The sequence below is a fragment of the Vombatus ursinus genome, unplaced genomic scaffold (assembly GCF_900497805.2).
Source record: "Vombatus ursinus unplaced genomic scaffold, bare-nosed wombat genome assembly UNPS02009573.1, whole genome shotgun sequence".
Lineage (NCBI taxonomy): Eukaryota > Metazoa > Chordata > Mammalia > Diprotodontia > Vombatidae > Vombatus > Vombatus ursinus.
The window spans coordinates 12,204,215-12,219,943 of record NW_020949351.1 but is presented as its reverse complement, the minus strand read 5'-3'; the positions used below and the strand labels follow the sequence as shown (position 1 = coordinate 12,219,943).

The 15,729-nt window shown below is 38.4% G+C and overlaps 1 protein-coding gene across 4 annotated transcripts in view; it reads left to right on the top strand.

Moving 5' to 3' along the window:
* The first annotated feature begins 13,568 nt into the window (after window positions 1-13,568).
* The window catches only part of RTTN (rotatin), a 206,593-nt gene continuing 204,432 nt past the window's right edge, over window positions 13,569-15,729 (top strand). For all 4 annotated transcript variants that reach the window (XR_003568290.1, XM_027852445.1, XM_027852446.1 and 1 more), the window contains exons 1-2: window positions 13,569-13,808; window positions 14,214-14,401. Coding sequence is in view for 3 of the 4 variants with exons in the window: in XM_027852445.1 (XP_027708246.1) it covers window positions 13,778-13,808; window positions 14,214-14,401 (219 nt within the window). In the remaining variant the exon portion in view is untranslated. The remainder of the gene's footprint in view (window positions 13,809-14,213; window positions 14,402-15,729) is intronic.

The window sequence follows — 15,729 nt, the reverse complement described above, 5'->3', positions numbered from 1 at the left end:
CCCAATCAGAAGAGTTCTGAGCACTCTAGCATAGGTAAACCTAACCTCCTTAAACTGGATATATTTTGTTGAGTGCTATTCATTTGACTTTGGGATAATGGAGTTGTGTCTATATAGGACATTAAAGCTATTCTTGGAGGCACATTTTAAAGGAATAAACAATAAGCCATTAACTGAGCTATTACGTGACCACAGTCACTCTCACATCCTGGCAGGCCCACACAATGCATAAACCGATTCAAACCCAGGGATTCTAGGAAATGAAAAACTTGAGGTTTAATTCTTCATAGCCATGCCCCTTGGGAGCAGGAAAAGGAGTAACAAATTCAGCACAGTTTCCGCTTGATGTCTAACTCATGCAACCAGCTAGGCCAGGCATCTGATGAAGACTCAGGAACTCTGGACCATGGACTTCTGTTGTCTTCTCCAGCATGGGAAAATGGACTTGGGCATAGACAGTTCTCATTGGGAGTGCTTTTCTCAGTCTGTTGCAGGTAGGGATCTCCAATTACTTCTTACCTGGGCCAGTTCATTCTCATGGAATGAGCTAAGTAAATTCAACAGCCAGTCCAAGCAAGAAGTCTATTGATGCCATGATACTCTGAACCCCTCTCTCTGAGCCTGGCACTACTCTGCTGCAGCTGTGTCAATCAATCAATCAAGTACTTACTAAATGCCTACATTATGCTGAGGCAACTGGATGCTACTATAGGTAATAGCTCTGGCTTTGGCATCAGGAAGACCTGAGATCAAATCCTGCCCTTATTAAGAGGCTTACTAGATGTGTAACCCTGATGCGAATCACTTGACCTCTATTAGGCTGAGCTAATATAATAAAAATGACAATTCTACCTAAATCAATTTACTTATTCAGTGCCATACCAATCAAATTACCAAAAAATCATTTTATAGAGCTAGAAAAAAGCATCTGGAAGAACAAAAGGTCCAGAATACCAAGAGAGTTAATGAAAAGACATACAAAGGAAGGTGGCCTAGACATATCAGATCTTAAATTGTATTATAAAGCAGCAATCATCAAAAGTACTTGATACTGGCTAAGAAACAGAGTGGCAGATCAATGAAATAGGTTAGGTTCACAAGAAATAGTAATCAATGACTATAGTTATCTACTGTTTGATAATGCAAAGACTCCAGCTTCTGGCATAAGAACTCACTGTTTAACAAAAACTGCTGGGAAAACTGGGAAATAGTATGGCAGAAACTAGGCATAGACCAACATTTTACACTGTATACCAAGATAAAGTCAAAATGGTTACATGATTTAGATATAAAGGCTAATACTACAAGCAAATTAGGAGAACAAGGAATAGTTTACCTGTCAGATTTATGGAGAATGGAAGAATTTATGACCAAACAAAAGATAGAGAACATTATGAAATGCAAAATGGACAATTTTGATTACATTAAATTGAAAAGTTTTTGCACAAACAAAGCCAATGCAACCAAGATTAGAAGGGAAGCAGAAAGCTGGGAAATAATTTTTACAACCATTATCTCTGGTAAAGGCCTCATTTCTAAAATATATAGAGAATTGAGTCAAATTTATAAAAGTACAAGTCATTCTCCAATTGATTAATGGCCAAAGGTTATGAACAGACAGTTTTCAATTGAAGAAATTAAAGCTATCTATAGTCAGATGAAAAAATACTCTAAATCATTATTGATTAGAGAAATGCAAATCAAAACAACTCTGAGGTACTACATCAGACCTATCAGATTGGCCAACATGACAAAACAGGAAAATGGTAAATGTTGGAGAAGATATGGGAAAATTGGAACACTAATGCATTATTGGTGGAGTTGTGAAATGATCCAACCATTTTGGAGAGTAATTTGGAACTATGCCCAAAGAGCTATGCCCTTTGCATACCCTTTGACCCAGCAATAGCACTTCTAGGGCTATATCCCAGAGAGATCATACAAATGGGAAAAGGACCCACATGTACAAAAATATTTATAGCAGCTCTTTTGGTGGTGGCAAAGAATTGGAAAATGAGAGGATGCCCATCAATTGGGGAATGGTTGAACAAGTTGTGGTATGAATGTAATGGAATACTATTATTCCATGAGAAACGATGAGCAAGTGGGCTTCAGAAAAACCTGGAAAGATTTATATGAACTGATGCAAAGTGAAGTGAGCAGAACCAGGAGAACATTGTACATAGGAACAGGAACATTGTTTGATGACTAACTTTGATAGACTTAGCCCTTTTCAGCAATGCAAGGATCTAAGAAACTCTAAAAGATTCATGATGGAAAATGATACCCACATCCAGAAAAAGAATTATAGAGTCCAAATGCAGATTGAAGCATACTATTTGCTCTCTCTCTTTCTTTTTTTTCTTCTTTCTTGTAGTTCCTCCCACTGGTTCTAATTCTCCTTTACAACATAACTAATGTGAAAATACGTTTAATATGAATATAAATGGATAGCCATTATCAGATTGCACACTGTCTTGGGAAGGGGGGAGGGAAAAGAAGAAGAGAAAATTTATAATTCAAAATCTTATGGAAGTAAATGTTGAAAACTAAAAATTAATTAATTATTTTTTAAAATGGGGATAATAGCACCTTTTACCCACTGGAGTGTTTTGAGGATCAAATCAGAAAATATAGGTATAATGCTTCGCAAACCTTAAAGCACTACATAAATGTTATTATTACAAGGATGTCTCATTCCCCCATGAAACAATTCCTATCATATCAGGGGAGATGTATATATGCATACATATATGTGAATATACAGAATAAATATATGTGTGAATATAATATATAATAAATTCAGATAAAAATATGAAAATGTACACACTATATACGCACACACATATTATAGTTGTTGCTGTTGTTGTTCAGTCATTTTCAGTTGTGTCATAGCTGTAAAATGATTTGGAAAAGGAAATGGCAAACTACTCCAGAATCTTTGCCAAGAAAAGCCCAAATGGGGTCACGAAGAGTTGGACATGACTGAAAAGATATATACACATATACATACCAATATATTTTATGCTTGATAAATACAAGAAAGTTAGGAAAGCAAGTTACTGGCGGTTGAGGGCCTGGGCATCAGAGAGGGCATTGTTATGCTTGAGCTGAATCTTGAATGAAGATTGATGGATTCTGTGATGTGGAGGTTACGGAGAGCGTCTTCCTAGCTTGATGGATGGCGAATGCAAAGTAATGAAGATTAGAAGTAGAGTGTTGTATGTGAGTAACAGCATGAAGGGCAGTAGAGCTAGATTGTAGAGTCAGGAACAGGAGTACTAAGATTGGAAAGACAGGTTTGGGCCAAATTGTAAAAGGCTTAAAAAGCAAAATAGAGGAGCTTATATGTTATCCTAGAGGCAATAAACAGCCAGTGGAATTTATGGAATTGGGGAGTGACATGGTGAGACTTATACTTTAAAAAAATTACTTTGGTAGCTGGATGGAAGATAAATTTGAATGGGAAGAAATGAATCATTTTTTGTTTCTTGTACTTTTGTCCCCTATGCTTGGCACTTGAAAAATATTTGATTGGTTGATTGATTGCTTGAGTCAGGGAGAGATTTAAGAGTCCATTGCAGTTGTCTAGGCAAGGGGTGATGAAGGCCTAAATTAAAGTGGTGGCACTGTGAAGAGATCATATGTGAGAGATTCTGTAAAGGTACTGTACAAATTAAAAGATTTGGCAATTGATTAGATATGTGGGGTAAGAGAGAGAAAGGAGGATAACACTGAGATTATAAACTTGGAAGATAAGATGAATGTTGGTTCCTTCAATAGAGATGCGTAAGTTTAGTAGAGGGATGGGCTTTAAGGAAAAAAAAACTGACATGTTGACTTTAGGATGTTTGGGGGACATTTTTCGAAATGTTAATAGGCAATTAGTGATATAGGACTAAAGCTCAGGAGAGAAATTGGGGGGGGCTGGATATATAGATTTGGGAAGAATATCCGTATAGGGATGATAATGAAACCCATGAGGTCTCTAAGAAAGAGTATAGGGTGAGAAGAGAAGACAGGACAGATCTTTGGGGAGTTAAGGGGCACAATATGGAGCATGAGCCATCATAACAGACTGAGGAGTGGTTAGACATGTAGAAGAACCAGGACATACATAGTAGTGTCAGGGAAGCCCAGAAAGGAGAAAGTATCAAAGAGATAAAGGTGGTCAACATTATTAAATGGAGTAGAGGCTATGTGACTTGCCTAGGATCACAAGGCTAATTATGTGTCTGAGGTGTCTTGCTGATTTTAGGTTCAACACTATCCACTGTGCCATTAGCTTTTCTTATTGAAGATATTAGAAATATGGGAGATCTGGAAAGTCCCGAAGGAGTTAGGAACAGATGAGGTCCATAGGACAGGCAGGATATGCCTCTAAAATAGAGTTTGATTTTACAAGTCACATGGAAAAAAATCAATCTCATTCCTTATAGTCACATTTCTTGTGTATTGAGGGCTAGCTTTTGAACAGTGAGAACACTTTCATTGGAGGCTGGAGGAAAGCATCAGAAGAAAGAAATAAATTTAAGGATTTATCCCTTTATTCTTTTCACACATCAATGCAAAGTTTATTCAATTTCGTTAGCAAGCATTAAATACCTACTTACTATAAGTAAGACAGAGATCCTGGCTGAAGGGGTTGTATTCAACAGCAATGAAAAGGCATGCATACAGATAAATATAATAATACAAATCAGATTAAGATTAGTGAATAATCAAAAATACAAAATCTTGAGATATGGAATAAGAGACTGTTTCCAATTGGGAGGATTTGTGGAGGAGATAGCATCTGAATGTCTTTAGGACCTTTTCCTTCCCAAAAGGAAAAAAAAAAAAGCAGTGGTTCCTTTGAGTATATAGCAATGGACTCCAGAGATGATGGGAATCTTAAAAAAAAGTTCATGGGAGACCAGAACTAATAATTGTTAGAGTTGCTGAGTTATGTATAATAAACATGTGAGGGATGAGGAAGAATATTATTCCTCCCCCCCCTTCAGTTAATGTAGTTACATGATTTAATCACAGATGCTGAGGTTTTAGTGAGGTAAACATTAAATTAACTGTAAAGTTGTGGCCATACTCAGAGATTCCTTTGAAAATATGAACACCTCTCTGAGTCAGAAGGGAACAATGTAATAGGCTGAACAAACCAATTACTCACACTCTTGGTGACTTTAAGTAGATTTTAAGCCTTGGACCTGTTCAAAGAAGTACAAGCTTGGGAGCTTTGTGGAGGGAGCTAGGGAAGAAGAGATTTTTCTCTTTTCCTCTCTTCCCCCATCTGCCATAGCATCTAACAATGAGTTGCCCAGAGAGAGATATCCCATGTAACAATTTGAGAGAGTTCAGGGCACCTCTGAGGGAATGAACTTGAATTCTCTCTCCAGATAGACATGGACACAGAAAGACACAACCTGAAGGAGGAAGCAGCTTTAAAGAATGAGATCCTTAGCAGCAGAGAAGAGAGCTAGCTATGAACCTAAGAGAGAGCCATCCTCTGTTAGCTAGGTGGCACAGTGGAAAAAGCAATAGGCCTGAAGGCAGGAAGACATATATCTAGCCTCAGATACTCACGAGCCGTGTGACCCTGGGCAAATCACTCAATCTCTGTTTGCCTCACTTTTCTTAACAATAAAATGGGGATAATAATAGTACCTATCATGATTGCTGTGAGGATCAAGTGAGATAGTATTTGTAAGGCATCTGGCACATAGTAGGAGCTATATAAATGCTTATTTCCCCCTCACTGCCCCCCATCCCAACCCTTAATGCGTCAAGATATACACAGGAACACATCTTGGGAGCCCAGTTGAGCAACCCACCCAGCAGAGATACTTCCCGTTCCACTCAAAGGGAAACTTTGTGAAGGTACTACAAAGAGAGAAAGGACCTCAGGCCCTGAAGTTCCAGGAGTAGTGAGTTGCCTTGGCCACAGCTATGTGCATGACCCGTTGCCAGTGGGTCATTTACCCTGTATTTCTGCCCACTCTTTCTATGGGCTTTATGTGTATTTGTGGGAGAGTACAACATACATTTATGAAGAGAAATATTTTGTAGCTATTATTTTTTCTATGTCATCTTAGTAGATTTCACCGAAAGCTAATTGTGTCTGTTGATAGGAAACATACCAGTGAGAGCTTGTGAGCTATAGTTTTAGAAGGGTGGCCCGAGAGAGCAAAGCCCTTGAACCTTAAGGTAATAGTTACCTTCTAGATAGGTTTCCTTGGTGGGGGCAAAGGAGAAGAAGGAATGGAGTGTATAGACAGCAACAGTTTCAGGAGACATTTTAAGAGAGTTGCGTCTTTAAAGTTTTATCATTTCTCACATTTGTGGTCATATAGCTACCACTTCCTACAAATGGGCAGTTAACATGACAGAGTGTTTAGCAAATGGAATATAGAAGAGTGTTTTCTATGCCAGACTTTCTTCTGAAGCTGTTAAGTGGGTTGTTTAGTGCACTGCCTACAAATAAACTTGGCACTTAGGTGTTTTAACCATATGTCTGATTTTTGCAAGGATTCAGGATTATCAATAAATTATAAATTGCATAATTAGAGCCAATTCTATGTGGAAAAACAGATTGGAAAGAGATGAATGGCATCAGTATCCATATACTATGCAGCCAAAAGGAGCTAAAATCTTCACATAAATACTCTTGGGCCCTTAAGTGAAGGGTTTACATTTTTGAGGAGAAACTTGGGAGCAGTCACTCAGGCACAAATCCTCCAATTTAATCTTCTTTTGCCACTGAAAGGAAGTGAGTTTGCTGCAGAGATAGTAAATCTCAATCAATGTTCTTACTTTGCTCTTTGAAAAGTAAACTGAATTCTCCAAGCTTTAGTTTTAAAACAGACAAACATAAACATTAGCTTCCCAAGATGCTTATACTGAGGATGAATTAGAATTTTATTATATCTCTAAGAAAATACAAAGGATGACTATATTTTTTATGTGTCTAAAATTCAGATATTTTAAGTTAATGAAAAGACTTCTCAGCAGGGCAAAAAAATAGTCCAAGATATGAGGCAAACCTTTTGTGCATAACTCCATAAACTACAACCCCTAGTTACAAAATGAAGAAACGTGAAAATGTGTGAAAATTTTAAAATAAAGAAAATTTTTTTCACCCTGCCTAGAACACTTTTCAGCAGATGGCACTGCAGCTTTACAGGACAGTAGCTAAATACCATTCTTAAGTTTAAGTATAAAATTATTTATACAAGGCTTAGTACGATCTCTTGTAGCCAACCACAGTAACCTCCAGTGATAGCCTAGAGAGGTTGGGAAATTACATATATGGGGCTCAGAATCACAGATGGAATTAAACATTTAATGGCCATAATTTGACCTTGGCCCATGAGATAAATCCATGTGTGATGACATTCTTTTCTGTGATCTTTCTAGCTCTCACTAGTTAATCCTACATTTTCTCTATATTCAATACTTAGTAGCATCTCAGAATTGTACCAGCATCACACATTTCACAGATTCACAGAAAGTTTGGGTTGTCAGGAACACTGGAGGACATCCTAGTTCAATCTTCCCTCTCCCTTAATTTGACAAATAAGGAGATTTAATACAGCACTTAACACAGTCCATGGCACATAGCAACTCATTAATAAATGCTTGTTGGATGATGTATTGACCAGAGGTGCAGTAATTTGTCTAAGTTCAAAAAGCTAGTAAATGGAAGCACCAGAGATCCAAAGAAGAAAAGTTTTCATACTCTAATCCAGGACTTGTTTTTATTATAGTGGTCTTTCACTTGTTTTAATACTTCTCTAGATTTGATCTTTGACTATTAAAATAGGAGCTTATCAGGGTGAAAAAAAACCAAAACAAAACAACCCAGTATTATTGGTAATATACTATTTACCAATCTATGTTCCTATTTTTACTTTTCTTACTTATCCATTTCCTTTCTTTTTCCTCTTCCCTTTATCATCTTATCTTCATTTGCTTCATGAATCTTAGAGTTAAAAGGGGCTTCATTGTAGTCTCTTCCTCTGGGGCTACTTCTCCAATGGGGCACACACAGTTATGGTTTAGGGTTCCCATAATTCTGCTAACTGCTGACTACTGCTAACATAGTCCTGCTAACTACTTGAAGATTGAGAGGGTAACTCTGAAAGCCTGCTTTTAGCACTGTTCCTCACAAGTCCTCAACAATGTACTTCTGATTCACATCAGTCAACCAAACTTTGATTAGCTCTTAGAAAAGATTATTTACTAAACAGGCATAGTAAGAAAAATCAGTACAAAACATTCTCTGTAAAAGACTTGGGGGGGGGGACCTCCCATAAATATATATATAAGGTCCTTGAAAAGAGTGGGGCACAAACTTAGAATATTATTCTTATATGGGACAGGGCAGCTAGGTGGTGCAGTAGATAAAGAACTGGCCCTGAAATCGAGAACTTGAGTTCAAATCTGGCCCCAGACACTTATAAGCTATGTGACCTTGGGCAAGTCATTCAGCCCTGTTTGCCTCAGTTTCCTCATCTGTAAAAGATCTGGAGAAGGAAAGGACAAACCACTCCAGTATCTTTGCCAAGAAAACCCCAGAGGGGGTCATGAAGCATTGGACATGACCAGAAAAGGACTGAAGAACTGAAACATAGTATGGGACATGTCACACAGGGTCACCCACCTAGTAGAAAACACATGTAGCCAAAGGGTAAACTCACAACTCATGGTTACTAGAAGCCCTTTCTTGAATCCATAGGTGGACTTCTCTGGTGCAAAGGTCAAGCTCCTTCAAGCTGCTTCATTCCTCTATGGAGTGGGGGGAGGAATCATTAAATCCAAATCATTAAAGGAAGATTATATTAGTTATTTTGGCTGCCATGCCTGTGAGAACCTGAGTTGAAAAGCATTTTAGGGGTCATATCACTTTGCTGATTCATTTGAACCTTGTAATATACTGAACCCTATATTTTTCATGAAAATTTTTCATGTTTTAAAGACAAACTTTACATTCATTTCCATTAAATTTCATTTCATTAGACTCAGTCCAAAGCTCTAGTTTGTAAAAAAAAAAATTGGAGGTGCAAGTTTCATCTTCTTTCCTAGTGATATAGAAGCAGATATAGAGAGGCAGTGTAGAATAATGAATATAGTGCTGGTCTGGGAGGCAGGCCAACCTGAGTTCAAATCCTTTTTTGACACTTAAATTGCTTGTGTTCCTGAGTTACTGCAATGGTAAAATGGGAATAATAATAGCTGTAGTAACTGTCTTAGGAGATTGTTGTGAATTCAAATGATATAATGTATGTAAAAGCACTTTTCAAATTCCAAAGCACAATATAATCATTAATTATTATGTTGCTTTAAAATGTGATAAACATTCCTCCAATCCTTTTGTAAGCATGAGGGGGGAGTGAACATTCATAATGATGAACACATCATTATCTCTTTATAAATTGGAGACACCTTTCTCTGACTGGCAAAAGGGTGCAACTATCATTACTTGAACAATGATAGGCCATTACAGGAATATATATGTGTGTGTGTATATATATATATATATATATACACACACACACACATATACATATATATAGTATATACACACACACACATATACATATACACACATATATACACATACATATACACTCACTCATATATATATTTTTCCCATTTGTACATAAAGACAATTTTTAATATTCATTTAAAATTTTTTATCTCTCTCCCTCTTCATTTCCCCCCTCCCTGAGACAGCAAGCAATTAAATACAGGTTATACATGTTCAATCATGAAAAAAATATTACCGTATTAGTCATGTTGTGAAAGAAGACACATACCCAAAGAAAAAAAAACACATAAAAATACAGAAACTGAAAAATAGTATGCTTCAATCTGCATTCACACACCATCAGTTCTTTCTCTGGAGGTGGATAGTATTTTTTTTTTCATAAGTCTTTTGGAATTGTCTTGAATCATGGGATCGCAGAGACTAGCTAAGTCATTCAGAGTTGATCATCATACGGTATTGCTGTTACTGTGTTCAATGGTCTCCTGGTTCTGCTCACTTCACTTTGCATCAGTTCATATAAGTCCAGGTCTTTTTGAAATCTGCCTGCTTATTATTTCTTATACCACAATAGTTATTCCATCACAATCATATACCACAACTTGTTTAGCCATTCCACAATTTCAGGGCATCCCCTCAATTTTAAATTCTTTGCCACTACAAAAAGAGCCTACAGGACTTTAAGTTCCGGGGACAGTCGCAAGTTGAATATGCCAGGAGCAAATAGTTAGCAAAGAACTTAGCTCTTTATCTCTTGAGGGAAAGAGGGAATTTTCTTATGCTTCCCCAGTTAGCCCTGGTGTCTATCAGTGGAGCTACTTGCACAAAGGGAGTCTCACAATCCTGCATTTCGTGAGTCAGTTTAAGAAAGTCTGAGGAATAGTTGAGGGAATACTCTACAGACAGAGATACAGTGAGGCAATCAGTATAGCACAAGGACTGTTTCAAGGAATAAGACTTCTGGCAACAAATAATTGTGCCCAATATAGCATCAAGAAAGGGCTAGCCCTGGCGATTTAGAATTGAGCTCTCTGCAGACTCTCAGAGCCCCATCCAGTAAACTACCCAGAAGAAATTATTTGCCCAGGGGAAGCATTATGAGATGTCCACAAGAAAAGAAAGGACTTCCAAAGACTAGCAGTATCAGAGGGGAATGGAAAAAGCATTTATATAGCACCTAATATGTGCTAGACACTGGGCTAAGCACTTTTTATGAATCTTTCATTTGATCCTCACAACAATCCTACAAGGTAGGTGCTATTATTATTTCCATTTTACAGTTGGGGAAACTGAGATAAATAGAGATTAGGTGATTTGCCCAGGGTCATACAGTTAGTAAGTGTCTGAGGTTGGATTTGAATTCAGGCCCTGAGTTCTATCCACTCTGCTTGCTAGAGGTTATCTGAAGGAGTGACTAGCCTTGATGGTATGTTCTTTACACATATGACCAACTACCTTTGTGCTCTATCTGCACCTACTCTCTCCTCTATATATATTAGTGGGTGAAGGAGTCCCAAGCTCATGGGGCAGAATGATTTGTATCTACTATTTTCATCATACCATCTTAATAAATGACTTTTGCTAAGAGCTCATTGGGCTTACTGTCTGATTGTTAGTAGAAAGCGTACTGGTGGGAACTTACGATCTATAGTAATATGATTGAGGATACAAAGAGTATATCTTGAACCTGTAAGAGTAGTAGTTACTCTTTAGGATTGTAGCCCAGAGGCATTGCTACACTTTCATTCAAATCAATGACAAAAAATACTGAATAACATAGCACCTAAATGCCTGTAGAACTCCACTTGAGATACTTCTCCATAGTGACCCTATCCAGTAGTATCTCCATCTGGTCTTTCAGACAGTTCCACATCAACCTAACTATTATCATCTCTCCTATTCTAACTCTAATTCTTATTAATCTAACTCTGTTATCACAACTTTCCATCTTGTCTACAAGAATATCTTGAAAGGCTTTGTCAGACATCTTGTTGAAATCCATGTATTGTGTTTATACATTTCTGTGATATCAGTTCAGTAACCTCGTTAAGAAAGAAAATGATACTAATCTGGTACAAACTGTTTTTGATGACCCATATTAGATTTTAGTAATTGTTACTTCATTTTAAAAATGTTTTCAAACCATCCCTTTAATAATACATTCTAACAATTTTCTATGTATTGAAGTCAAGGTTTCTGGCCTATTGTTCAGAGGATCTATAATTTTTTCTTTCTGAAATTTGGAAAACTTGCCCATTTTTAGTCATATAACTCCTTTCCCCTTCTGCATGATTTATTAAAGATAGCGATCTGCTGTGTCACAGCAAGCAAATCTACAATTTAAAAAAAATTATTTGGGTTTGGTGACAAATTTATTGAGGTGGTAGGCATTCTCTTAGCATGTTCTCATTTATCTTGGCTTTCAATCCCCAGGAAACCACTTTTGTTGCATTCCTCCCAGTCTGAAGATTGTTCTCTTTGTTATAAAATATGTAAGCAAAGTATCAACAGAGTTCTGCTTTCCCTGTCATTTATTATCATTATATTTACTCTGAGCCGTTGTCTTTTCATTCCTTGCTTCTACCATTGCTAAAAAATTACTTGTTTTTAGAATTCATTGTTAACCTCAGCTTATTCTGAGTTTTTATGCTCCTGATGACATTCTTACAGATTAATTCCACTCTTTTTGGTTAATTTTTAGTTATTTGACCTTGCTATCATCATTTTCTGTATATATCTTTAAAAAATCTAATTTAGCAGCAGTTTCCTGTGCTTACCTAGTAGTTTCTTGAAATAGCTTGTCTTATTCTTCCACATTGAACTTGCTTTTGTTTCTTATGTAAGAATTTTATTGTTGAGAGTCTTTCTTCAACTGTAAAATGTTTTCCTATGCTTAGGCTCCCCTTCCTTGCCTTGAAGAAGGACCCTGAGAGCATAAGGCATTTTTAGAGGCGGTTTGGGAATTTGGAAAATATTTAAATAGCAAAAGATAGATAACCAGAGTCATGCTTTAGTGAAAAGAACACTAGATTCAAAGACCAGCTCCCCTACTTATTATCTAAATAATTTACTATATTTAGGTTCAAATTCCTTATATATAAAATAAGGCTATTGGATTAGGTTTCCTCTAAGGTTTATTCCACTTCTAAGTGCCCCCGATACTAATGCTTCTAATCAGTTACCCTTGCCTACTTTAAGTATTTTCTTTAAATTATACAACTGAATAAAGTTCTAAGATAACTTTAAAATTTTTACATTATTGATTGGTTTAAGTAACTTTACAAAGGAACAAATGAACATTAAAGTATTTCATTACAGCTTCTTTCAATCATAGTTGACATAGTAATTCTAGATGTAATACAGTGTGGGCATACCCTCGAATTTTTTTTTTATCCCTTAACACATCTTATATACTGTCGTGTATTGACCATTTACAATACAGTATTCATATTACGCCAGAGGTTTTTTTTTTTTTAGCCATACCCCAATCATTACGCATTTTTCTTTCCTTTTTCATTTTAGGTGGGCTTTCATTAATACTTTGCTTTTTTTCCCTTTTTCTGGTAAGCTCCTGCTTCCCTTCTGAACTTTCTATGGCAAGGGATCTCTCCTGTAATGATTTCACCTAGCCAATGGGATTCAGAAGCAATGTTTAACCTTGATGTTTCTTCAAATATTAAAACAAATGCATTCTTCTAGTCTCTAGCCACAACCCAGGAGAGGGCCCTCTGTTTCTCTCAAGACCAACAGCGAGAGCGAAAGGGGCAGAGCCACAGGAGGCGGGACCTCGAGCTCCGCCCCAATTCTCAACCCCGCCGAAGAACCCGCGTTCCGCAAAGCACCGTCCAAGACACAACAGTTTCTAGGAAAAAGGGGCGAGTCCTGAACCATATGCCGCATAGTTTCCCGGCCAATCAGGAGGCAGAGAGACGTGTTCAGAAAAAGACTACAACTCCCGAAGTGCATCGCGGCCGAAAGGGGTTCCTTCCTTCTGCACTTTTCTTACCCTTCCTTCTCCAGTACAACATTGTCTTGCTTCTTAGTAACTACGCCAAGCGCCCTTCCAGAGCCTGGCTCGGCATCTTCGGCGCTTGTTCCTTTCCCAGGAGCTGATTCCGACACCGGGGGCGGCGCGGTTTCCGCGGGGACAACAATTGCGGCCGGACGGACGCGGTGGCGCGGAGGTTGAATGCTGAGCTGGCCGAGGCTGTGGCTGCGACTTTCGGGAGGCACGAGATGGCTTTGTTGGGGCTGATCAGGAAACTGGGTAATCTTCTGGCGAGCCCCCAAGCATCCCAGGGCCATACCCTGCCTCCTCCTCGGTCCCCTCAACCCCGGACTCCTTCCCTCCTCCCCCCTCTTCTCTTTGGTTCCCTCCTGAGGCCCGAGCCCCCTCGTCCAGACGCCCTGGGACTAGTCTGAGCCCCACAGAGCGGGCTTTGGGGTAAACAGCTTGTTCGACTTTAGGAAACCGAGCTGCTAGTTGTGATCGACTTCTTAAAAGACGCTTCATGTCAACCTCCCCCGCCCCCCTCCCCAAAGTGCCACCTGAGGACTTGTGCAGGGTGTCCCGAAGTCCTAGTGCCCAGAAGCTTAAAACCCCACTAAGGCTCCTTCCTGGGGACGCCCTGTGTTGGATTCCCAAATGAGGTTTGTTGTCATTCCTCGACAGGTCATCCTCTGGCAGAGATAAGGGAGAGGGCGCTCAAGAGTATTCTATGCAAGGTGGAACACAATTTGATTTCTTGTGTTGAACTCGTACAAGAGAAACTTCTTTTTATTTATTTACTGGAATGGTTCAATTTCCCTACTGTTCCCATGAAAGAAGAGGTTCTGAACCTACTTAGCAATTTGGTTAAGGTAAGATCATCTTGGAATGTGAAAGAATATCATCAAATGATTTAATTCAGTAGCAACACACATTTATGAAAGGCCTTATATGTGCAAGGCAATACCTTAGGCTCTGGGGATACTTCTTCAGGGATTATGTTACAGTGGAAAGAATGCTGGACTTGGAGTCATAGGATCAGAGTTTGAATCCCAGCTTAGCTGCTTACTACTTGTGAGACTCTGGGCAAGACACTTAATACTTTGGGCCCCAGTTTGCTCATCTGGGCAAGAAGACCTTTAAAGTTCCAACTCCAAATCTTTGGTTATATTATCTTTGATTTTGGAGGTGTGGGTACTCTCATAGGATTATAATGTTGAGCCAGAAGGGACCTTAAACATCATTGAGGCCAGTCCCCTACTTTACAGATGAAGAAACAGACCCAGAGACTTTAAGTAACTTATCCTGGGTCATACAGTTAGTCAAGTCTGAGGCAGGATTTGAACCTAAGTCTTCTTGACTCCAAGTCCAGTGCCTAGTCTAGTATACTGTGCTGCCTTTCTCCACTTGGTGTGCTTTGCAATCATTCAGTGACTTTAGTGGATGAATGGACCTTCGAGAAAAATTCATCATTTGTAGCCATTCTGAGAATGAATTTCTGATAATTTAGGTTTGTTCTCATAGCATAGGGCAACTAGGTGGCAAAGTGGATAGAGTGCTGGGCTTGGAGTCAGGAAGACCTGAGTTCAAATTCAGACTTAGACACTTGCTAGCTGTGTGACCCTGGGCAAGTTACTTAACCCTATTTGCTTCAGTTTTCTCATCTGAAAAATGAACTGGAGAAGGAAATGTCAAACCATTTCGGTATCTTTGTCAAGAAAATCCCAAATGGGGTTACGAAGAGTCGGACATTACTAACAGCAACAACATAGAATTGAATGTGGCTTCTCAGCAGGCATATTTGAAGTGTTTCCAGGCGGCATAAGCTCCAGTGCTTGAGTTCTTTTGACATATCATTCTAAAACCCATGGTCACTCCTATGTCATGATGAGGCTTTGAATTAAGTTGGGCATTGAAAGATGAAAAAAAAGGGGAGTGTTGTCCCTGTTCTGTGATAAGTCATTAGAATTGGTTGGGGATACAAAGATGAAAAATGATACCATTCCTACAAACCTTTGAAGAGTTTATGATCTTTTGATTAGAGTTGGCGATGCGATGGTGTGGGGTGTGGATAAATTGTGTATGTTTGGAGGACTGGGCTAAGTAAATTTGCAGAGGCACATCAATAGAAGGTTGACCACTGAGTGGTGATTTTTCTTTTTTGACTATAGCAAACAGTGAGGAGCATCCACTAAGTATA